This window comes from Apostichopus japonicus, chromosome 23, assembly GCF_037975245.1.
Source record: "Apostichopus japonicus isolate 1M-3 chromosome 23, ASM3797524v1, whole genome shotgun sequence".
In the NCBI taxonomy this organism is placed as follows: domain Eukaryota; kingdom Metazoa; phylum Echinodermata; class Holothuroidea; order Aspidochirotida; family Stichopodidae; genus Apostichopus; species Apostichopus japonicus.
In genome coordinates, this window is record NC_092583.1 from 4,112,159 (window position 1) to 4,137,341 (window position 25,183).

At 39.6% G+C, this 25,183-nt stretch overlaps 1 protein-coding gene across 2 annotated transcripts in view; it reads right to left on the reverse strand.

The window, feature by feature from the left end:
• The window catches only part of LOC139964674 (serine/threonine-protein kinase ULK4-like), a 55,372-nt gene extending 30,406 nt beyond the window's left edge, over nt 1-24,966 (reverse strand). Inside the window, exons 1-12 of one of the 2 annotated variants that reach the window (XM_071966491.1) lie at nt 24,880-24,966; nt 11,492-11,745; nt 9,972-10,111; nt 9,266-9,425; nt 8,520-8,621; nt 6,986-7,069; nt 6,044-6,122; nt 4,789-4,963; nt 3,970-4,139; nt 2,890-3,091; nt 1,714-1,959; nt 948-994 (exon numbers count right to left, since the gene is read on the reverse strand). In XM_071966491.1, coding sequence (XP_071822592.1) covers nt 948-994; nt 1,714-1,959; nt 2,890-3,091; nt 3,970-4,139; nt 4,789-4,963; nt 6,044-6,122; nt 6,986-7,069; nt 8,520-8,621; nt 9,266-9,425; nt 9,972-10,111; nt 11,492-11,729 — 1,643 coding nt within the window. In that variant the 5' untranslated portion in view covers nt 11,730-11,745; nt 24,880-24,966. Of the gene's footprint in view, nt 1-947; nt 995-1,713; nt 1,960-2,889; nt 3,092-3,969; nt 4,140-4,788; nt 4,964-6,043; nt 6,123-6,985; nt 7,070-8,519; nt 8,622-9,265; nt 9,426-9,971; nt 10,112-11,491; nt 11,746-15,705; nt 15,926-24,879 lie in introns of those variants that run through there. The other variant, XM_071966490.1, reaches the window with a different exon arrangement.
• Nucleotides 24,967-25,183: the final 217 nt, after the last annotated feature.

The following is a 25,183-nucleotide window of genomic DNA, read 5'->3' on the forward strand; positions in this document are numbered from 1 at the left end:
TTTTTGGTATCATTTCTAAATATCATGAAAACAACAAGCCTTGGGCGAGACCAGGATTCAAATGAGTGACTTTTAATTATTAAGGGAGCTAAGTAAATTTTTAACATTAATTTTACTTCAATAATACATGATATATTAGAAATTTACCTACAGTAAGAAAGTGTCTTGCGATTTTGCCCCAGATATTACACTTTGGGCATTTCTAGTTTGAATAACCAAGGGGCCAAGTAAAGCTTTAAAAACCGCTACATTAAAGTACATGAACATGGAAAACTGACTTCTGAAAATTATATAAATAAGCTCAGAAAGAGCAAAAGAAACTTGTGGTTACAATATGACTTGAACAGTGACCTCGGGATTACCTGCCCTGTATGTACTTGACCAACTAAGCTATTTAGCTCTTAGTTGGGAGCAATCCCTAACTACCCATCCTGTTGTTGGGGGGCTGCAGTAAGAAAGCAGCAGCAAAGTGATTTCAGTTCAAAAACACTAATGTAAGACCAACTCAGTCAATGATCATCCCAGCACGCCCCCCCTCCAGCCCCACCCCCATCAAATACATCAGTAAAGTCCCCAAATGTACCAGATAGTCCATCAATTACTTCTCATTAACGAACTTCAACAGTATTTTATATTATTTTATTTTTCCCACAGTGAGCAACATCATTGTCCAAGTTAAGATTTATCACTGTATGGGGGGGGGGGGGGAATGGATGGTAAGAGTGTTTAGGGAAATTAGTAACTCCTTGATAACTGACATAACAATTTCTGAAAAATCAATCAATGATAAATTTAATAAATTATATTTAATAAATCAACTTTAAGCTTGCTAAAACGATTAGGGTGAATACATGATTTATCCCTGAGAAAAGGAATTAATTGATTACATATATGCAGGTTGTTCTCATAGGAAAAACATACATGAATAGTAAACATGGTGAACTTACATTTCTAAGCTTTGTGTGGCTTTCAAACACTGTTGCATACAGGGTACCTATATGAAAGGATAGAGGAGTTATTAGAATAAGAACAGTTGATGAAATCTATATTCTAACCCGTTATGATGCATTTCCGGCTCAGCTCAACAAGAGCTTAACGCATATGATATTTAATGTCTAATGCTACAGTGGTAACAGTGTAGCTAGTCAATGATATATGTAACATATCTACATTTCATCCACAAAGAAGCAAATATGTATATTATTATGAAATGCCACTGTAAATAATGGTTGCATATGCCCGTTAAAGGACACACAGAATATCAACTAGAAAAACCAAACTTTTTTTTGGCCTATTTACTCAAAATATATAACTTCTAAATGATCTGCAATAACATAGTCACAGAAACCAGCTTAGAGCATAGTGCATAAAATGCTACGTAATAAGTACCGCATATGGTAACAGTATAGTTCTGTACTGCTATTACAATTGAATATGTCCATATTTCTACTTATCAAGACATAACCAATAATGTACTACTCAGAAATACTTTTATACATTATTATCATTATAGTTATTTGAATTGTTGTTATTATTATTATTATTATTATCATCATCATTATTATCATTATCATCATTATCATAATAATGAAGCAAACTATAAACAGAGAATTTAAAGCATCTTTTGAACCTTTGAGAGAATAAAGAACATTTCCTTGTCCTTTCACAATATTTATTTATTCATTCTACTGTGCTGAAGATGTCCATACTTACCAGTTTAGAACTCAGTGCATAACATGCTACGTGACTACTGCTACAGATGGTTGCAGCGTAGTTCAGCAGCTGAAGTTTATTCCGTTGTTCAGCGGCAGATTTGTCCTTCATTTTGGACAGCTGGTCAGCGAGTTTGTCGAGGAACGACGTCAGTTCTTCGTCCTTAAATTTTGAAAGCTTGTCTCTGGAATGTGCGGTGATAGGCAGCGATTTAGCATCAAACTTGAGAGATGCTGGCTTCTGAATCTGAAAAGTTTAAACATAGTTGGTCAAATTTCTGTTCAGCATGGCACCCCATGGCATCCGTACATGCAGCTCCTCGCCTCACTGCATTATAACTCAACTTTGTATGTTTTGTGCCTGCACAGTTATTGTCATTCGATTCCCACATAGGTGAAATTTTGTGCTTTTCAACTCACCATGGGAACTACAAAACAGCAGCTTTAAGCTATAGATACTAACACACATTCATATCCTAATATATGTGGGTCTTAACCTCAGTATAGAACAATGTGGATTCATAGAGGCTGTTTTTTGCTAAGTATCACTTCTTTGATTCCATCATAGGCACCATTTCAACCTATGAACTTGCATGGGCCATGATAATTTAAAAAATTGTTTCTTAGTCTAGCCTGGACAGAGATACTGTAACATAGTGGTCGCTATAGTCTATCTATGAAGCAAGAAATCGTGTCGGTCATTGATTATTTATATTTAAATATCATCTTATCTTCGCATAATCAGTGGTTTGTGTAATTTCAAGTGGTGTACGGTACTGAGGTCAAAAGGTCACTGAGGATATTTATAAAGTTAAGTCGTAACTCTTGCCCCACAAATTTTTCAGATTCCAATCTTGCTACGGAGTGCCATTAGGATATTTGAATGTTGATAGTACTTACTTAAATATAAACATAATTTAGTTATTAGCAGGTATAACATTGCCCGATCTACAGTTCTGAAGACAGAGTTGGGCCAGAGAATGGGGGGGGGGGGGTAGTATGGTATGGTGAATGTTAATGTTTTATTACATTGGTCCGGGACGGACGTAAAATATCAGACATACAACACTAAAATATCATGCATCATTGGCTATTATTACAACAACAACACCAAAAATTGTTAAAAATTGAAAATAAAAAAAAATTGTCTGAAATGAAAGGTGTATGACTGGTTTACCTTTGGATTATCACAAAGAGGGACAACAGTGAGATCCCAGATGACATAAACCAGTTCACTATCCTCTCCCTGTTCCTCTGTCTGCCCATTACCATCCTTGTGGAGACTTCCCTCTCCAGACAATGGTTTCCTCCTCTGAGGGGTGGTTGGCTTCGTTAAGGGGACGTCTTCATTTCTAGCTGGGGAGGTCCTTGGTCGAGCACTGGAAATGAAAAAGTGTAAATCAGCTATGATTTATGAGCAATAATATACTTACAAGACACCTCTCTGTACCCTCTTTACCGGGGCCCATCAATTAAGTTTCTACCAGGGCCAAGGGTCCTTAGGGCCAGACAGAAACAAACTTTCATTATAACTAGGTTGAGCAATGGGCAGGGGTTGGAAGGTAGTGTGCTCACACCTCAAGGCCTTAACCAATTGGCACAATACTGTAGTCTTGAGTTATATTTTTTGCGGATCTGACCGAAATATTTCCCAGGCAGCATTCTTCTTGCAGGCCACCCATTGAGTACCCCAGATTCTCACTGTTACTTAAAATCATCAAATGAATCGACTTTGATAGCTACGTCGAAAACCGATGTCAAAAATTTTCCATTAGATGGTGTTTCGATAATGGTTTTTGCTTCCAATAAAAAAAGAGGGAGAAAATTATATGTATAGATATGCAAATTAACCCCTGACATACTGATACAGCTGCTATCAAGTATTGAATATATATGATCAGGGATGTGCCCAGGATTTCCTGAGTGCTGGGTATACTGATCGCCGTCCTGGGGGAGGTGTCCCCCTCCCCTTTGAGAAAATTTTGAAGGTGCTCAGATGCCAAATGCTGGCACTTGTGTAGCTTTTTAAGCACATACACAAGTACTAGTTTTGCTAACACTTTACATTTTTTAATTTTTTTTTCAATATATGTTGAATATATTGTTAGGAATGTCTGGGTTTTAGATGAAAATAGTGCTGGGCTGGATTCACGATGTTTAAGACAGTGCTGGGCGATAATTTTTTAGTGCTGGGCGGGGCCCCCAGTGCTGCCCAGCATGGGCACATCCCTGTATGATGAATAATTCTTTGAATTACCTGATTGTAAACTGCGCTTCCCCACTTGTAGTCTCCTGGGGATCTGGTGACGTTTGAGGTCTGTCGGAATGTCCTCTAGGGGAGGTGAGAGGATGCTTGATAGACCCTCCTTTAGTGGAGCACTGAGAGATTGGTCTGCCATCAGGGGAGATGGCTACAAGCATCAGGTGCTACCAAAACCATAAGAAGAAGAATGACATATTTAATTTCTCTCTCCAATTTTTTTCTTTTTCTTTTTTCAACTGTTGGATATCTGCACGGTCTGTATTTTAGCTCAATGCAATTCTGTCATTTCTACATTTTGACGTTAGAATTTAAACTCCATCTGTTTGATGGGTTTATGTGTTAGTGACAAATTGTACTGTCGCCATTTAGGCAGCTATGAGGCATTTCATTACTACAAAGATAGAAACATTCCATACATACTCCTCAAATAAGCCACTCCTGTTGATCAGTGGATTTCTTCTCAGAAAAATGGTGAATTGACCCGGTGATAAGCATAACCCCTTGTCGTCAAAATAACATGTGCCCAAAACATTATATGCAAATTTATAAAGCATCAATATTACACCTACACTGTGAAAAGTGTGTTAGGTTTAGATCTCTGAATATCTTGATAACTCTTGTTTTCGACAAGTAAACGACAGTCTACTGTGAGACACATAATGCAACTTTACACAAAAAGTATAAATTATTTGGTCTTGTCCTTGTATGGCAGGATGCCTTTAAAGTGGAAATTAACCCAACCAGCTACTGAAGGAAGCAAACATTCCTTTGTTGTTTTTTGTTACAAAGAATAAATATGACTATATTAAGTACCTTCAAGTTACTTGTAGTGCTCATGGTAGTTAAGTCACTGTTCTGTGTAGCATTTTGTGTAGCATCTCCTGTAGCAGGTCTTTGGGTAGCTATCTCTCCAGGACCAGCTTCACCGACATTATCCTTTAGTTGACCTCTCCAAAATGGATGGACCACTAGTTTTTGCCAAGTCATTCTATTGACAAAGGATTAACAGGGCAAAAGCGAAATTAATCATCTGGTATTTACTTCATATATAACATCTTCTCTCAAACATCTTGGCAATGCAAAAGCTACTGGTAGTGTTTTTAATTTTATTCTTTTTTATCTTCTCCTTCTGTATATCACCATGGCAACAATGTTTTTGGCTTAGTCAATTGCAGAATTCCATCAGAGACTGCAATTTTCGACCAAAGATTACATGGAATATTCCGATGGCAGAATTTGTGTCAAATATTTTCGCACGGGTGAAAATGACACACGATAAGATATTAATGCTTCATCTCACGAGTTACAGTACAAGCTTTCTTTCCTTTTAAAATTTGGGACAATTTATAAGAATGCTTCTGGCAACACCAGAATGACTGACATTGTTCAGGCAATTGAGCTGAAAATGAAATTTGTTTTAATCCATTTGTAGCATTAGAAATAAATACCCTTACAAAAAGGATTTACTGTTTCAATGAATTCAGAGTAAGTGATGAATGAGCAGGCAAGCCTTCCAAGTTTATAAAATTTTAAGAGGTTTTGGAACATATGTCAGATATGACAACACAGACCCTGCAGTGTGTTCCATCTCCAATACTAAAGAAGAGATTGTCATATCTAAAAATTAACTTCAGACGACCATAACTAGCGACTAATATAGCATTATTGACTTTATTTGCATTCCATATATGGCTCACATAACCTGCTGCCTAAATCCCATTAAAAATCAAAATATTTTGCAACATTATAGCACAAAATTGATGGACAGAAATCTGAATTTTTGTATTATATTTTGGCCCAAAAAGTGAACTGAAACCTATTTTGGGGCGGTCATACCGTGGAGACTGTGCTATGGAATAGTCTACTCAATGTAACTGGGATGAGCCTGGGGTAAAACAAAAATCATGGAACTTTGCAAATATTGTGGTATAGGCCCCAGTTTGCGTATGCTACAGTTTGTTAGGATAATAGCTTTTGTCCCCAAGGTAGAAAAGAAATTCGCGGAAAAGCTCATGCCTGATGTAAGTAGTTCCACTGGATCATAGAGATTATGTAAGATTTGCCTCACCTCTCAGCAGGATCTTTACAGAGAAGGCCGTCAAGAAGGTTACAAAAATCTTGAGAAGGCTTGGCAGATAGTCTTTGTCCTGAAAAAAGAAATTCAGGATTTTAAAACAAACAACAAAGTGACAACTTGATTATGGGAGCAGCTATGATGTGTATAGTTACTGTATTGCAGTCATAAAACAACTTTGACACTGTCTATTTATGTACCTTGAGACCTGAAATATAGTTTCATTTTTTTCAAGTTGAAAAGGGCAAGGATACTTTTTTTTACCTTAAGACCTTATGAAACCAGTGACATCAGTATTTAATGTAGCTCTGCTCCTTTCAATATCTTTGCTGGCAGTCAGTTTTCCATTCTTGATTTGTCTATGCTTTTTAGTACATTGAAATACCATTTGGGGCAAATGGGAAAAATCAACCATTGGTAAATTCTCTCACGGAGAAGCATCAAAATGGTTGAACCACATATTGAACCAATATTTAGTGAGCGTGGTTGTCAATTGGCTAAGGCATTGGACTCATGATCCAAAGATCGCTGGTTCAATTCCGGCCTAGTTCATTACGTTGTGTCCTTGGTCACTATGCTTTATCTCAATTGCCTCTCTCCATCGGGGGGGTTTCATGGGTACCTGTATGGTAACTTGTCATTGGGCGCAGTTTATAACTGCAGCCACCTGGAGGGATTGTCTCTGGGACAGGTTATCATTGATCAGGGGTAATATAACGTCTGTAAAGCGCTTTGAGACTTATTGCTGGTATAAAGCACTATACAAAAATTGAATATTATTATTATTGTTATTAATATTATTTAGGCTATGGTTTTAATTCAAATAACGTGTGAACATCTCATAATCCAAATCAGAAGAAGCCGTTCTCTGTCTTCCATAAAAAAGATGACTTTAAATTATAAGCAATTACTTTGATAAAGATATCACTCACTGACCTTTGACATTAGGTATTTCATGTTGCATATTCATAACCAGATCTTTAATTTCATTCAGCTTCTCTGCATGGAAAGGAGGACTCCCTGGGTAAAAAACAAGAAAAGAACAAAACGAATAAATAAATAAATAGATATCAATTAATATCTCAATACTACAAAGATAACCACATTATGTAACACTTAAAGGGTGTGAAGACTTGGGCACAAAGAAACGTCTCATGCTGGTAATCTGACCTAGTTTCGAATGAGGTGTAACATAAGTGTTAGACACCACCATCGATCCCAGAAAATACACACACAGCTTGCTACCGTTGGTAATTAGTCACTAGTGTACAGTCAATACATACAGCTATGGTCAATACCCACAACACAGTATACATAGCAGCGTGGACATCTCAGGTCTCGATAAAAGATAACAAGGTATCACGTTTCATTACTGTCTGCATTTTGTAACAACAAGAAGAAAACGCCATTTGCAAGCCATGGAAAATTAACTTTTTCAGAGCGCGGCACGCGGTTTGGGGCGAGTCTTCAATGCCTCTAAGAGTTTGATCAAGTCAGAAAATGTGTCGATCAACTCTCATTTAGTCTCATTTCTGTGTGGAATGACAGAAGGTCTAGACTGATTCCCATTCATTGTTGAGTCAAGTTCACTTCAACCAAGCCATAAAAACTATTTATCAAATTGAAACATTTGAGGACAGTAAAGTGGGGTCAAAGTAGTCTGGATGCATTTATGACTTGGCTTTATGCCAATTACAATCATGCTGCTGCTTCATGCTTAGTAAATACATCAAATGGTTTGTGTGGAGCAGAGTTCAAGGATTTCTACATGAGAAGCTAATAATAATAAGTAATATTTATATACCGCATAATCAGCAAAGCTGCTCAAAGCACTTTACAAATGTCAAACATAAAAACAAATAGTAACAAAAACCTAAATATTAAATATATAGAACCAATAAGGCATAAAATTTAAAAGCCAAAAGCAACAATATAAAAACCACCCGTACTCAACGATCATAAAAAGAAAATTTAAAAAGTAAAAATTTTTAAAAAGCCCTAAGCGCAGATAAGTCCATCTATCAACCAAACCCACTCCCGATTAAGATGCACTGTTGACTAGCGTTGCAAAAAATGGACGACACGGATCATGACCTGGGATACAATAAGAACAGAGGATTGAAACAAGTTAAAGTTTGTTTCAAATACAAACAAAAACCATGATCATCCCGAAAATATTAAAAAACCGTAGGTCATCGTGATTCAAAACAAAATCCAGTAATCTTGTCTAAAACTCCAGGTTTCTTTGCGATAGTGTGGTTTGCTGGTATAATAGCCAGATGTAGAACAACATGCTTCACAATGATAATATATATAGTATACAGTAGAATTGCCTAAGTAGCATTTACCCTTCGCTGTATCTGTGCCATTTGAAATATGTGGAGGTATGTCAGTATGAATGGATGGGCGGGGCAACAGGTTGGTTTCCCACTTTTCCCCACTTTTTCCCACTTAATATTGTGGGACTTACCTGAAAACATATGATACAGCACGCATCCAAGTGACCACAAGTCTGATGCCATGGAGTAGGCATCCCCATTAAATATCTCTGGTGCTGAGTATAGCAAGGATCCTGGGCAGAAAGAAATTGATAGCAAAAAAGCTGAATGTGAAACGATAAACCAAAAGTTTCGGTGTTTTAGTTCTTTGTTTTGCTTTACCATTTTTTGTTCAAATATACACAAAAATCTTGAATTATTCTTGAATATATCCCTTCTTTCCCAATTCAAATGTAACTGGATAGTGATCCATGGTTACAGACTACACAGGTGCTTATTTTTTCTTAAGGGCAACCTCACCCCCCCCCCCCATCCCCAGGAAAGAATTAGTTCCGGGATCCGTAACACAAACTAAGTACTGTATGATTTCACTCGGTAGGTCGCAAAATTTGTGCTCCAGATATCACTAGCTTACCTGCTCCTCTAGCTGTTCATTTCCTTACAGAACCTTGCTCTAAAATGGTGTAAGCTTCCTACGTACCTTATCCACAGTTTTGTTCCGTAAACCATACCCTTCCCATGGTTCCTTGCACTCCTTCAGTTGGCCTCCCTATGGGTCACCTAATTAATCCTTTGTCTTGGACCACTCATGGCTCTTTCATTTTACCCCTTTCCCCCTTGGTTTACCCTGGTTTGGATTATTATAGCCTTGTACTGTACTACAGTAGGACCATCTGTGGGTCTATCAACAAAAATACACCCCTTAACTGTAACCTACCCATGGTCCGTTTCGTTCTTGGACTTGATTCTGATCCTCTGCTTTCAACGCTCTCATTTTCTCCACAAGAAATCTGGAAGATGTCGTCCAGATTCTCTCCTTCGACTCGAGAAAGACCGAAATCGTCGTACTTGAGGACGCCCATGCTGTCTAATTGTATCTGCGGAATAACAGCGGGCACACGTACAAACACATAAATAAAATAAAGACACAGACAGCAAGTGTAAAAAATCCAACTGATCTTGAATGTTGCGAGTCTTTTGTAACTGAGCATAGATACGAGATTGCCTTTGATTACGACTGGCCGAAAATCATAAACTCACTACCTGTAATAATATTTACACTTAAAATACAGGTTTCCTTGTTGCATTAAGCAGTAGGTCTAAAATTGTTCTTTCTTTTTACCAAAAACTAGGTTCAAACAAAACGAAGGAGAAGGTACTTAAAGCAAATAAAATAAAATAAAAAATTAGTTTTCTTTCCTTTACTTCCTGCATAATCACATTTTGTTTTTGAAAATTCTATCATCATCAGTTGCTAAAAAGATGTCTCATCAAAATTAGCTAAAAAGTCAAATCAATTGGATGGAAAACAAGACTACAAAAAAAAACATAATTCATGTGTAACTCGAAGTAATAACCATGACAGGGTGTTCAGGAAGACTTTACAACATTTGCTAAAAACATTATCTTAAAAGTCCCCCTACCTTTGATGGTATAATATCACAAAAGACCAATCCCATGGAATGAATGTAGTGTAAGCCCCTGACAAGATCGAGTCCAAACGATCTCACGCAGTCCTCTGGGAGGCAGCCATCTTGTTGAAGTATAAACTCAAGACTACCTCCTATAGCAAAAAAACGTAAAACACAATGTTCTGTAGGACCAATCATAATTAATGCAGCTCTTCCAGTCTCTGTACATAGTAATCCAGTTAAGTCGTGAGAGATAGCTGCAAGAAGTAGCAACTGCACCAGGGACCATCATTTTTATTAAAACGTAAAATTACTGGCTTTTGTCTCTTAAAGGGAGGGTTGAAAAACCTTACTGAGTTTCCCAAAGAACATGTTTCCTTGTTCAAGCAAGAATTTAATCTCTCTAAAGGTTCACACTTAGAAAAGTTGCAAAGCAAAAGAAATTTCCCTAAGTCCGCACGTGCGCTTTTGAAACTTTGCTGCATTTTTTCCCCGGTAAATGGATAAAATATTTATATAGTAAGAGAATGCTACAAATTTGAGAAGACTTCACAAAGTTTGATAAATTCCTATTCAAATCCAAAGCATTGTGTTAAAACTCCATGGGTGTTTGTTCCTTTTGCCTGCATCAGTTGTTTTTGCGATGGAAGCATAGATTAACAGTTTGCATTAAATAAATTGGTTACAAATGCCATTGAAAGCACTGCCACTATCTGTGAAGCTGCATTAACAGTATCACAGCACAAAAATTTAGGGAACAAAAGAAATTACTGTAAATCAGGGAATAATTTATCCAGTATCGCTTCGCAAAATGGGCAAATTGGTACACAACTGCCATGATGTGTAGCAATCATGCACACACATTAACGAGTTGGATTTTCAGCATTTTTTGAGCATCAAATTCATAACACTGCCACAGAGCTATACAAAATGAACACTATATTATTCACTTATACTACCATCCAATGTGAACACTAAATTATTTCCTGGTATACTTTTATAAAATGGGAACACTTAACTATTCCCTGTTATAATACCATGAAATGTGACACTCAAGTATTTCCTGTTATACTACCATTAAATACTGTATGAACACTAAAGTATTTCCTGTAATACTACCATTAAATGTGAACAATAAAGTATTTCTTGTTATATACTACCATCAACAGTGAACATTATTCCCTTTTGTACTACCATGAAATGTGAACACTAAGTTATTTCCTGTTATACTTCCATAAAATGTGAACACTACATTATTCCAGTCTACAATACTCAAGTATTTCCTGTTATACTTCCAATAAATGTGAACACTAAAGTATTTCCTGTAATACTACCATTAAATGTGAACACTAAAGTATTTCCTGTTATTCTACCATAAAATATAAACACTAAACTATTCCCTTTTGTACTACCATGAAATGTGAACACTAAGTTATTTCCTGTTATACTTCCATACAATGTGAACACTACATTATTCCAGGCTGTTATATTATTCCCTGTGATACTTATATCAACAACATTGTCTCTCTTACCTGTGCAAAGTTCAACCACAAGCCACAAGTGGTTCGTAGTTTCATACCATTCATAGAAATCTACCACGTGGACATCATCCAATTCGTGGGTCAGCCGTACCCTGTTTGTTGTCTCTGGCCTTTGACCTTTGTTGATACAGTGCACAGCGACAAAATTGATCGAGCCCTTCTTTCGGCCTTTGTATATTATGCGTGTGTCATCTCGACTTATTTCATCATATAATATAAAGTTCTCCATCTCACAACATTTCCAGCTGTAAATGACAAGAAAAGACCCGCCCATATTATCAAACTATGATATGTACTGTAGAACTCTTTGATGGTAAATTGCAGAGTTGTACATAGCAAGTTCACTATGGTCCAGTCAAGCCAAGCCAAGCATTTCAATTCCTGAATCAGCTCAAGCGAATGCATGAAATCATAGAAAACATTCAAAGTCAATCCCTTTTTAAGTAGTAAGATGTCTCGGCTAGTCGGGACTCAAATTGCAACACTGGAAATAGTTAAATACATTAGTTTCCATGATGGATGAATGTTTTATTAACCAGACCAAAACAATCACGTAACTTTACCTTACAAAGTTCACAAACGCTTTCTTTGATGGAATGAAAGATTATAGGCTATTCGTACAGTATGTGACATTAAAAGTTTATTTGACTCAATAAATTACAAACTAAAAATCATAGAGCTTGCATGCCTGCTACCTCATGTCATCATCTCAGTTAGTAATATAGCCTATGTACTGAACTGAGTGTCGAATTGCCTTTGTCATCAGGGTATTGCCTCCAGCCAATAAAACCTTCATTTACTAAAAAGGCAAAACTTAACTACTGATTTGAGGATTAAGAATTGGTAAGCAGCATTTCTTACAAGAGAAATATTAACCTTGCCTGTAATTTTCATCTGACTGAAGTTTTGATGTAAACAGATATTATAAGTGATTTTAAAGTGGTATACCAATTAACTAGTTAGGCCATGTATCTCAAGGAATAACGTAGATTGGTACAATTGTTTATTTTTCTTTCTGTGATTGGCCCAATATAATTCTAGCCTACTGTACCTTTGATAATGTACAATACTGAGGGACTGGCTTAACTCGTTCTAACATTCTTGGGTATTTCAATTACACTAGCCTACCATATTACCTTCACAAAACATCATTACCTATTGTAAAGAAAGAACTAAAAACCAGGCGTGTAGCCAAGGGGGGGGGGCGAAGGGGGCAGCCGCCCCCCTTGAGCATAATTAATTTTTTTTTTTTTAATGTTTTTATGATATCGCAAGTATTTTCAAATGAGAAAATGCTAAGATGCAACTTACAAGGCCTGGGAAGTGCCATTTCCAGCGATCTGGGAGGCATTCTAAGCCAAAATTTTCTTGTACGCTTCGCGCCAATCATGGTGGCGCTACGCTTAGATAGTTTTTAATGCCGAATGTACAGTTTCGCCCCTCCCTTGGCAAATTCCTGGCTACGCGCCTGCTAAAAACTGAAAATACAGTCAATTATTACATTAGCTAGCCTTGGAAGTTAGATAGCACAGGAAGCCTACAGTAGCCTAGGATACGTCTTCAGCTACCAGACTCTCATGACAACATACAGTAATGTCAGTGTGTAAATTTAGCGGTCGTCCGGTCGTCCGAGACGACCAAATTACCTGCCGGACAACCAAAACTTGTCAAATCGTGAAGTACTGGTTGCCCGGCGGACAACCAAAAACTTTCAAAAAGGCTGGTTAATGTTCCGTGAAACAAACGGAAAAAGACAACGAAACAAGCGTGAAACCAAAAATTTAAAATGATATTTCAAATAAGAAGAAACTCATTCCAAACTCCGCCTTCATCTAATAAATAATATACGTAGGAAGGCCAAGCCCTCACATTGACATGGACAACTCAAACCAAGCTTCATGGTATTTTCTGTTCCGTCCGTTTGTCAACAAAGGCCAATCAGAGTTCAGGTTTACCCCCACAGGCAAAGACCCCGCCCATCCACAACATTTTTTTTTTGAGAAACAAACACCAAGTACACACTCACAACTAGGTCAACGGAAAACAACAAAACTCATTTTTGAACGAACATCTTTCATTATTTCATTTCAAAAAACCACAACTTCTTCTGACAAGAACCAAAAGTTCTCCTACTCCACAGATCATTAAATTTGTTTGAAAATAAATATATCATAACAATCAACTGCAAGGTACAGGGTTACCAAAACTTCATTACAGATATTTTCATGCTAAAAATAGACAATGATGCTTTTCCAAGATTCCCGTGATTGATTGGCTAACAGTCCCTACCGATTGTTTGCAAACATTCTTGCATTTTCAGTGCTCAATGAACAAGAAGTAAGATGTTTAACAACAATTACTTGCAACGTTTACTTTCCCTTGTGAAGAGATAACAAAGTTTGTGGTAAAGGCTATCATATGTGTGCACTCAAATATCATAACGTTAGGCCTTCTCTCATATTTGTAATGTACATTTTGACAACAATCACTGCTGGTACTAAGATGCACTTGAATTGTTTCTGAGACTATCACGTAATATTTTAATCATTGTTTTGATCAGAAAATGTTATGAGTTTTGTGGGAGGCCGTGGCGATTCTTACGACGAGTCGTAACAATTATTTTTAAACTATTCTTACGACAAAGGCAAATTCAAGCGCAGTAAAGTAAATAAAGCAACTGCGCATGTAGTAGGGGTAACCCTAACCCTAAACATAACCCTAAACCTCAATCCTAACCCTTACCCTAACCGGAAATTATTGTTTCTCCTCGTCGTAAAAATAGTACTCCTGGTCATGAAAATAGCAACTGCGCATGCGTAGTCGGGAATTATTCTTACGACTAGTCGTAACAATAGCCACTTTGTTTGTGGGAAGCTTACATATCTGATCCGGAAAGGATATTTTATCTCACAGTATGTTTCTTTTCTCTGCAATAAGAGTTGCTAATGTGAAATGTGCATTCATACCACAGTAGTTTCTGTTGCAAACTTTTTCGCGGCTCAATTGACCACGTGCTCCAAAAAGTTTATTTTGGAGCAACATTCGTGTCATGTAAACTTACTTCTGTATTTAAGAACATTGAAGTTGATTTTTTTATAGACAATGCGTAAAAATCTATTCACATAGGCCTAATGTAATTTTCGCACAGATGATTGTTTGCAAAGAACCCAGGATAAATGTTGGATCAGATTTTAAAGATTTGCGCAAGTGTAGTTGAAAATGAAGTTCGAACAGGCCTATGTAAATGCAGTAGTACAGTGAACTGTGTGGAATTTAGCGAGAGGTATGCACACTGTAGGTACAGTTTGGCTGTTGGAAGCGCTGCAAGGTCAAAGCATGGAGCTTCTACAGAGTTGGCGAGCAGGGAAGTACAAGGGCGGATGAAGGAGGGGGCTGTTGTATCTTTTTTTGAAATGGCAGGATGGGCGAAAGAAGGAGTGGGCCGGGCCGCCCCTGTCAAACACCGAAGCTAAGACACTGAGCAATCTGCCCTATAATATTGTGCATAACATTCACAAAGTATAGGCAGTGATACTACACTAGTATTAGTACAGTAGGTCACACAATAAACGCAATTGGTGTTCGATCGGGACGCAAGCTTTTTTTACAGGACACAAACTTTTTCAGGGGCTTGCGTCCCTGAGACGCAAACTTTTTTTCGCTAATAACATTACTGAAACTAAAACACTTGACCAGTACTATGACGCACCTACAGTTTACCACGTGGTTATTGTATCGTTACGCCCTGCAGCAAAACATCATGTACCTAGCTAATGTACACAATCTTTGCTACAGTCAGCATTATTAGAAAATAAACACAGAATTTGATCTAGAATCCATGAAATCGCTCAACATTCATGGTTTCTTAGGAGTCCCAAACAAGTATTTTTTTCTGAAGATAAATTACTATAGCTTTACAGGACAACCAAAATTTCAGCAGGACAACCAAAAATTGGTGAGCTGGTTGTCCTGGGGACAACCACTTCAAATTTCTTAAATTTATACACTGGAACTAGTTCTAACGTTATCGGCACTACACTACAACATATCATCACATTATACTAATTAACCTACCTTATGGTCAAATTGTTAGGCCTATACTAGTATAAGATTGAATAGCCTACACAATACAGTGTAGGCTAGATATATAGGCTGGGACTAGTCGTGGAACTGGTACAAGGTGTGTAGACTGAATATTTACTTACTGTACAAGTGAGGTAACCAAGGAAGAGCGTCAACGGTTACTCTGTTATTATCAGCGATGTTAAAATGATAAACTTCATTACAACGTATTTTTGAGGATCTAAATCAGAAACACAAACATGGAATATATAATTGGAATTGTGCGATGGTTAACATCGGCTGTTCTGAGGTCAATTTGTTGTTATTCGAATGTCGGTTAATCTAAGAATTTAAGTATTCTGATCCTACTGACTATAAATGAAGTGATCTATATGGCTAGATTACTTTGCATAATACGCCAGAGGTTTTCCAGATATCACCCTGCGAGTGGTAATATTAGGCTGACGGAATGTTGACTGCGAAAGTGAGGGCAATGGAATTATTGGTCAGACCGGGGGGGGGGGGGGCGGGGGGATCGAAACAGTAACTTCATGAAGTTTTCAAAGGTTGTCAACTGACAACTGACATACACTGTCCTTTAAAACCCCTATGTACCTGGCAGTAAGAGTCCCTCCATAACAGAATCACAAAAAAAATCCGTAAGTTGAAACTCTTTCCTGCATAACGAGAGGGATTTCATGGGCTGAATTAAGGCTTCCATGGGCACTGCTCAATTTTGGGGCCAGGGAAAATACAGTTATCCAGTTTTCATGGTATACATGTATATATAAAATATATTAAAAATATCATACAAATAGGGGGTGCCATTGATAACTTATTTATACCCAAGGTTTGACCGGCTCTTGACGACACTGCAAAACATTACCAATGCGAAGTACTGATTTTGTGATGAGCTTTCAGATAACTATTGCCTTGATATTCGTATTAACTTTCCGTTTAACTTTAAAGGTTGACAAATTTTGAAGAAAAAAAATGGCGAATGTACGGTTGCATAGACACAAATCATGTGACTAGGGAGGCCGGACATGAGGAACAGGGGAGGCGCACACGAGGGTCAGGGGCGTCGGTTGCATTTTTTTTGGTTATCTGCCGATTTAATGCTTGGTGAAACGCACCGGGTGAAGGAAGGGAGAGCCAAGGGGATGACCGCCCCCTACCCCCACCCTTGAGCAATTTGTTTTGTGTATGTTTTTATGATATCGCTAGTAATTTCAAACTAGAAAATGCTTAGATGCAACTTACAAGGCCTGGGAAGTGCCATTTCCAGCGATCTTGAAGGCATTTTCGGCCAGAATTTTCTTGTACGCTTCGCGCCAACTCATAGTGGCGCTACGCTTAGATATAGTTTCCAGTGCCGAATCTACAGCTCTAATAAAGTTTGCCTACAGATTCGCCCTCCCTTGGCAACTCTCGCTACGCGCCTGGCAAAGGGCCACGTTTTTAACAACACATAGGCATTTTCGTAGCTGCCGTTTGCGGCCAGGAGTCCCTCTGGCCATAGGCAAAAGTCACGCAATTCACATCCATGGGCGACATCAGACCGACCACGGTCTCCTCATTCTATGGGGGTTTTGCGACCTGAAAGGAGAAATCCCACAGGATCTTAGGCCACAAATCAATTCCAACGAGGAAGAACTCCTTAATCATTCAACGGCCAAAAATCCTCCTCGGTACGTTTATTTGTGAGAGATTGAATATTTTTTCTCTGTCAAGTGTTGCTGCATCTCTCTAATATTTATTAAAATGATGGCTTCAAGATTTATTGATCCATATGCTTTTGCAGCTTCCAAATTCAAACCTAATTCGAACTAAGAAACGTATTGATTAAATGTCACATGTTAATTTAAGGCAAAATGGGTAGCACTATGATTCGTATCTCATTGAAATCTTAGCAAGGAGAAGAGGTGGTATATGTGCGTGTGTGGGGAGGGGGTGGGGGGGGGATTGGTTAGGGGGTTGTCATGATGATGATCATGATGATGACGCCGATGATGATGATCATGATGACGATGGTGATGTGTTATGGTATAAAAACAAGATATATTTTAAATCATGCTTCAGTTAAGGAGTAGTCAGGCATGTGACTTTAATTCAAGTTTGATTTAAGCAGGGCGCTCCCACACGGGGGCAAAGATCACAAGGTTACCTCAAAAAATATCGACAAGTGTGTGATTACGTACGAAAAATTCCATTATTTAAAAAAATTTCAACACTTTTTAATTATTCTATCTATAGTTTTCAATAACATACAATATATGGTACAAAATTGCAATGTTTCTTAATTTTCAACAAAACGACACTTTAATTTTTGCAAACATGGAAAAGGGTATTTTTATTGCCAGAAACAGGCACTTCTAATTTATGGAAATAGGCACTTTTGCTGTTTAACAAACTGGAGGCGTACTCACCTTTTGCCCCTCTTCGACCCACCCACCCATGCACCCCACCCACTCTGGCTTCAACACACTGTATCATTTTCAAGGCGATATGATAATTCTTTGGCTTACACGACTTCTTTCTTTTAACAAATGTATTTGTAGTATAAAGCTGCGACTTAACAAACTCTAAAATACTTATATATAATTCCGCGTTATAAACCCGAGAGACAAAGATATGTTAGGGACATCGATTCTGCACAATATCAAAAATATCCAAATGAAAAATGGCAAACACGTCTCCAGTGGCGTCACCAGACTTTTCAGTCTGGGGGGCACAGGGGGGGCACCAGCATTTGATGGGGGGCACTTAGGTGGATACGGATCGCCGTCCTGGGGGATGGGTCTAAGGGGAGGGGGTGCCCCTCCAGGCGCGGCAGAACGGGAAAATTATTGGGGGGGGGGGGCTAATGTGTAGAGACTATCTAAGCGGAGCGCCACCATCGGTTGGCGCGGAGTGTACAAGAAATTTTTGGGTTTTTCAAACCCCCAGATGGCCGGAAACGGCACTTCCCGAGTGTTTTATGCTGCGAATACCTAGCCCTAAAATATGGGTCTCAAGCCTGCGATTTCTCAGATTGCACGTAAAAGTCTGTAAAAACATTGTAATTTGTATATTCGATGGTGTTTTAAGAGAGTAGCTATTACTCGTAGTGTACTCGCAAAGACGTTTTTGAGTGTATAGGGGATGTTGGAGAACTGGCTGAAATGAAGCAAGTCATTGGCCTAAGACGAAGTTGTGTTGCGCTTACCGGTACTCACACTCACTGCTTCCACTTTTCACGGGGCGTGAAGACGCGGTTGGGGTGACAATGTGGTCTATAGCCAGGGGACGGGCCGAGGGTCCCCCCAGCATTTACTAAAATTATTACACCTAGTATACGTGTGCATCGGACAGATCGACAAGTATGCATTGAAAAATGGGCAGATGCACGTTTCGGAGCCTTGGTAAATATGGGGGGGGGGGGGGCTTATCATACATTTGCCCCCTCAACTTTTTCCAAGCCCCCCGGTTCCGCCGCCACTGCCCCCTCCCCTTTGGAAATTTTTCGCATACGGAGGATGGGCTAGATGCAAAATGCTGCCACATTTGATGCTAAATTCGATCTGAAGATATCTCCAGAAATTGCTATTTTTAAGGTAATGATTTTAACAAGGGGCAGAATTTTGCAGAGGATATGAACCACATGCTGTCGATATTATGCCTAACCCTATATCAATAGAACCATCATTTGTTGAATTAGTGTGTGCATGACCCCCGACTCCTTTCTTGTCTTTCTCGTTTTCGACCATTATCTATTAAGATGTAACAGGTTCCAGCATCGTTATTGGCTCCTATCAGGGATCTCACCATGCAATCCAAAGTTTGATCACACATCGAGTATGGCTCAGTATGCAGGTGTGAACATTCGCCATTTGTTCCTACAAGCATCTAACCTCAAATGACCTCTGCACCCCCTACACAACAGGGTTAATATATGGGTCCACAAATATAGGCAAGTATGGTGCCTGCGGACCCTCACATTCTCACATTTCGTCAGCTCCTAACCTGTCAACCTCAGACCAAGGCAACATATTGCAGTACCCTCCCTTCTCATAGTCATGTAGCTCGCGAAGCGGACGTGTATATCCGCTGGTATGGCGTGAGCACTGACACATTCAATGTAAATATCGACACCTGTTGTGATGGCGCAGGTCACGACTTCGATACCCGACGTTCAAGGATAAACTTTTTCATTTTTTCGCAGCTCATTTGAAGAAAATACGAATTACTGTGCTTCTTTGTCCTTATGAAAAACCAACTCAGATGATGGGAGTTGAATATAACAAAATATATATATATTTTTTTACCAACCCAAATCTCAGATGGGGGGGCACTCGGGGGGGGGGCACTGGGTTTTCCAGGGGGGCACGTGCCCCCCTGGCCCCCCCTTGGCGACGCCACTGCACGTCTCCCTTCATTGGATAAAAACTTAAAAATTTGTTTCATTAGAAGTAGTTGACAAACGCCGATCACCTATGGTAACAGTACCGTCATGGAGCCGTCCATCAGCATGTTCGTGTACTTCATCGTGTTGTTTCTGAAGTATATTCTTGATCGTGATGACCAAGGACGAAGTCACAACCAGTACGATTCCTAAAATACTGATCAAGTTGACTTCGGTACCGAGTATGAAAATGTCCGCTAAGAGGACCATGTACACATGCACTCATAGCTATTACAGAAACAACCACGAGGTTCTCCGTAGTTAAAGCATAGGCATAGAAGGCTGAAGTGGCACATTGTGCAGCAGCAAAAGCAAAGATGATCAATTTTGATACCAGGCACTGTCTCACGTCCCAACTTTGCCCTACCGTCATTACGGCGGCAGCGAACACTGTGATAAAAACGAATCTATATGTTAGCGTTTTAAATGGGTTCGTGACTTGCCTGCCTAATGAGCGAGTTGAAACCACTGCAAGGGCGGAAGAAATACTAGCACAGAGTACAGCCAATGTCTGAAGTAATTTCGATGATGATGATGATGATGATGACGATGATTCGAAATCCGCGGCGGAATTGCTAAGAAATGACAAGAAAGGTGGTCGAATTATCAAAACTACACCAATTATTGTAACTCCAAGCATGATTATCTGAAGCCAATTGAATTTTTCCTTCAGAAGGATTCGTCCAAATAGAGCAGCGAAAGCCACGTATGATGAAACAATGGCGGAAGCATTTCCCACTGGCATATTCTGGTAACTATAGTACACGGTCCATGCAGTGGCGGAGATTTCTTGTCAGAAGTGGGGGGGGGTTGCAGGCCATTGATGAAATAAAAAGTCATAACTGCTGGCTCACTATCTAAGTGGAGGGCCACCATAAGTTTGCGCGAAGTGCACAAGAATTTTTTGGCAAATATTGCCTCCCAGATCGCAGTAAATGGCACTGCCCGGGCCTTGAAAAGCTGCATTTAACCAAGGGCGTATGCAGGATTTTCTAACCCGGGGGGCGCGTATTACTATCTAAGCGGAGCGCCACCATTGGTTGTCGCGCAGCGTACAAGCAAATTTCTGGTTTTGGTACCCCCAGATCACCGGAAATGGCACTTCTCGGGCTTGAAACTGACCAACCATATGTACACTTTTGCCTGAGAACCAAGTTTTTTCCAAATACTTTTTTTCTCATCTATAACCTTTTTGAAGATTGTCACCAGTCACACATCATGTTCGACTTCATCACATATCCTGTGGATCATTGCTTTGTAGATGATTCTTCATCGCGGCCCGCAATATCCGTCAGCCCCACTGTTCAGAATTTGAAAATTCATAATTCTCGTGAATAAATTCACTTCAAAACATACCCATAATGTGCACAAAATATCATCTATGGACAACCGATATAGAAAAACCTCCTTCAAACCCTAACAGACGGGTCAAAATTGCACGAGTATGATGAAGAATGTTGCTTAGGGAATTTTCGAAAATTCAGACGGCTACTAAAAAAATTTGTTGAAGGAAATAAAAATATACCAGATATTTCCGAAACCGAACACCTCACACATCGACAGTTTTGAGCATGGGCGCAGATCAGTCTTGGATAATGATGGGGACGCGTGTCTATGACACTATCTAAGCGGAGCGCGACCATGGGTTCGCGCGTAGCGTAAGATTTTTTTGGGCAAATATACCTCCCAGATCGCCGGAAATAACACTTCCCAGACCTAATGATGCTCCTAAACCTCCTTAAGTTTTAGATCTCATGGCTTAGAAATTTAGTTTGGAGAAATGCATGGGCGTCTGCAGAAAGAAAATCAGGGGACAAATAATCCAAGTAGACTTTTGTTATACGTGGGTCTGGGGTCCTCTCCCAGAAAACAAATATAGACTGCCGCAAATGCGATTTCCGTCCTATATTTAACAACTGTGGATAAAATACAATAAAATGAGAACTGCTGCATGCCATTTGCACAATGCTGGATCAAACTGCACCAAAGTTCAATACAGGGGAACTTGAAATGCAGCTATTGGTCAAGACAAATTTGTGGGGACACGGTATATCATGTCCCCACTACTGAAAAAGTTGGTGGGGACGCGTCCCGCTGTCCTCACCAGGATCTGCGCCCATGGTTTGAAGGCTGTTTATCGTGGAACGCCATTTTCATGCTCACTGATATGATGTGATATCTGTTTGCTTTACAAATTCGAATAATTTGTCACTGTTCCTCTTTCTCTTCCCGTTTTCTTGCCGTATTTTCTACTCCATCCTTTTCTCCTTTTCTCTCTTTCTTCTTTTTCTTTTCCTTCCTTCACCTCGTTGAAGTTGGCAAGTGTATACAGTTCCAAAGCTATTCAACAGCAACAAAACGTTATTTTGTGTATGTCTGTTGTGGGGTGAAGTAAGCACTATGAGCTACAAGTTCCAATGCGCAAGGTGGGGGAAAGGGGCTAGAAATAATGTGTGGGTCAATTCTAACTCGGTTTTTGGTCGTTAATTGTTGATGTAGCCTACCAGGTAAAAGGTTGAAATGACTTTAACAATTTCAAATTTAATAATTTGATTTATTATGCCATTTGGAGCACATAACATGGAGGCTATAACAGAACATTACTGGCAAAAACTAGGGGGGTTGATTGTGTGGGCCAACCCCCCTCTTCAAAAAGTGGGGGTTAAAACCCCCCAACCCCCCCCCCCCCCTGTTTCTCCGCCACTGGGTCCATGCACCGACATAGCCAATCGGTCCCAGGCTGTACTGCTAACCATTTGAGTTCTAATGCAGATATTGGCTTAATCGGCACCCCTTGGTAAACGACAGCGATGAATGGTAATACAGCACCAACTAAGCCTCTATAAAAGACAAGTCCTGTTTGGTCTATAGTGCCAGCCAAAAACGATATCAAAAGGGTGGTGCTTGCACTGAAAACTGCCGTGGCAAATGCACATAGTAAGCCACGGTGTCGACAAATCAGACCACGGCTCCTTGTTACCATGGGTGTTTTAACATCCCCGTTACATTCAAGTTTGTAGTCGGTGTGCTCCATTCGGTATAGGTCGTGAACCCTAACACGTACAGTATAGTCGGGATCGTCAATTCTGCTTCAATATATTTTTTTAGAAAAGATAAATGATATATGCTTCAACGAGGCGAAGACTTTTCAAGACAGTTTTCTGCCTTTGCTTGAATGTTCGTTACTTTTTCCGTTGCAAATACAGTATATCGTAAGATATCAAATGAACCTCCTGATAGATACTGAGACCAATATATCCATATGAGTAACACCCAGTTGGGACAATTTTGTCTATAGTGTAGTGTGATGTCCCGCTTCAGAGCACTCGCATTGTGAGTTCAGGCAGTTATGAATAACATGTTTCTATCAGATCAAGGTTAGGAACTGTCTGTATACTGTCAATACCAGGGGCGTAGCGAAGGGTTTTTTGTTGGGGGGGTGTGGAGAATTTGATTTGCCGACGGATCTGGAAGTGGTGACTGAAATGGGGGAGGGGTCTAAGGGGAGGGGGTGTCCCCCTCCCCTTTGGCAATTTTTTAGTTTTGAAACGTCCTTAGATGCAATCTGGTGTATATTTTAAGTCAAATTTGATTTGCCGTCGGATCTGGAAGTGGTGACTGAAATGGGGGAGGGGTCTAAGGGGAGGGGGTGTCCCCCTCCCCTTTGGAAAATTTTTAGTTTTGAAACGTCCTTAGATGCAATCTGGTGTATATTTTAAGTCAAATTTGATTTGCCGACGGATCTGGAAGTGGTGACTGAAATGGGGGAGGGGTCTAATTTTTAGTTTTGAAACGTCCTTAGATGCAATCTGATGTATATTTTAAGTCAAATTTGATTTGCCGACGGATCTGGAAGTGGTGACTGAAATGGGGGAGGGGTCTAAGGGGAGGGGGTGTCCCCCTCCCCTTTGGAAAATTTTTAGTTTTGAAACGTCCTTAGATGCAATCTGGTGCATATTTTAAGTCAAATTTGATTTGCCGACGGATCTGGAAGTGGTGACTAAAATGGGGGAGGGGTCTAAGGGTAGGGGGTCTACCCCTCCCCTTTGGAAAAATTAGTTTGAACGTCCTTAAATGCAATCTGGTGCATATTTTAAGTCAAATTTGGCACGGAAGAAGCTCCCGTTCTCCTTTTTCTATTCAGCTTTCCTTCTTTCTTCCCCTTCCGCTCTCTTCACCTTTTCTCCTTTTGCCGACAGACCCAAAATTTGCCGACAGCGACCAAATTATTGGGGGGGGGGGGGGTGTGACACCAAAGAAAGTTAACTTTTTTTCAGAGCGCGGCACGCGGATTGGGGCGAGTCTTCAATGCCTTTAAGTTTCATCTGAGTGTTTTGGTAACATTGTTAAGGTTGTCAAAAAAAATGTGATATTCAGTCAATTTTTGTCTCAGGAAAACCACAAAATATAGATAGAAAGATAGATAAAATTATGAAAATGAAGATTCAAAAGCAAAAACCCTTATATCCCCTCCTTTAAGACCCTTCCCACTACCCCCTCTCCTTAACCCCTCCATTAGACCTCCCCAGGACGGAAATCGGCCAAGATTTGCGCCCAACAAAAATACCTCGGAGCCGTATCGCATGTGTTGCGCGAAATTGCAGGTATAAAGGCCGGGTCACATCTGCGCGATTCAACACGCGATTCAACTCGCAACTAAAATCACGCGAATCAGAAAAGTTGCTTCTGAGAAGTTGCGCTGATTAGGACATTGCTCTATTGCAAATCAACCCAAATCGACGGCGCAACTTTTATTGCGCAACAAGTTGATACCCGTGTCTAACTACGCGATTCAACCTTCAATTGTATTGCGAGTTGAATCGCGTGTTGAATCGCGCAGATGTGACCCGGGTTTTAGGTAGATAATATTTACCACGTATCCGTTTTTCATTTCAACTGCGCCTGTTGCGATCCAAGCAGAAACATGATCATTAAATATAATATACAGTCAGTCGTGTGATTTGGCAGCAACAGAAGAATACAAATTGTCAACCGCTAGCCAGGCAGGGATCACGATCTCTGAGACGGTACAGCTGGAAACAAAGCCCATGACAACAATATGCGGCTTAATTTGCAGTACAATAGAATAATGGTATATCGTCTATGCCTGACTTTGACCTGTTTATGACATTGCAAGAGAATAGATTCCAGCCTGTCTACCTCGCCGTGGGTGCAGG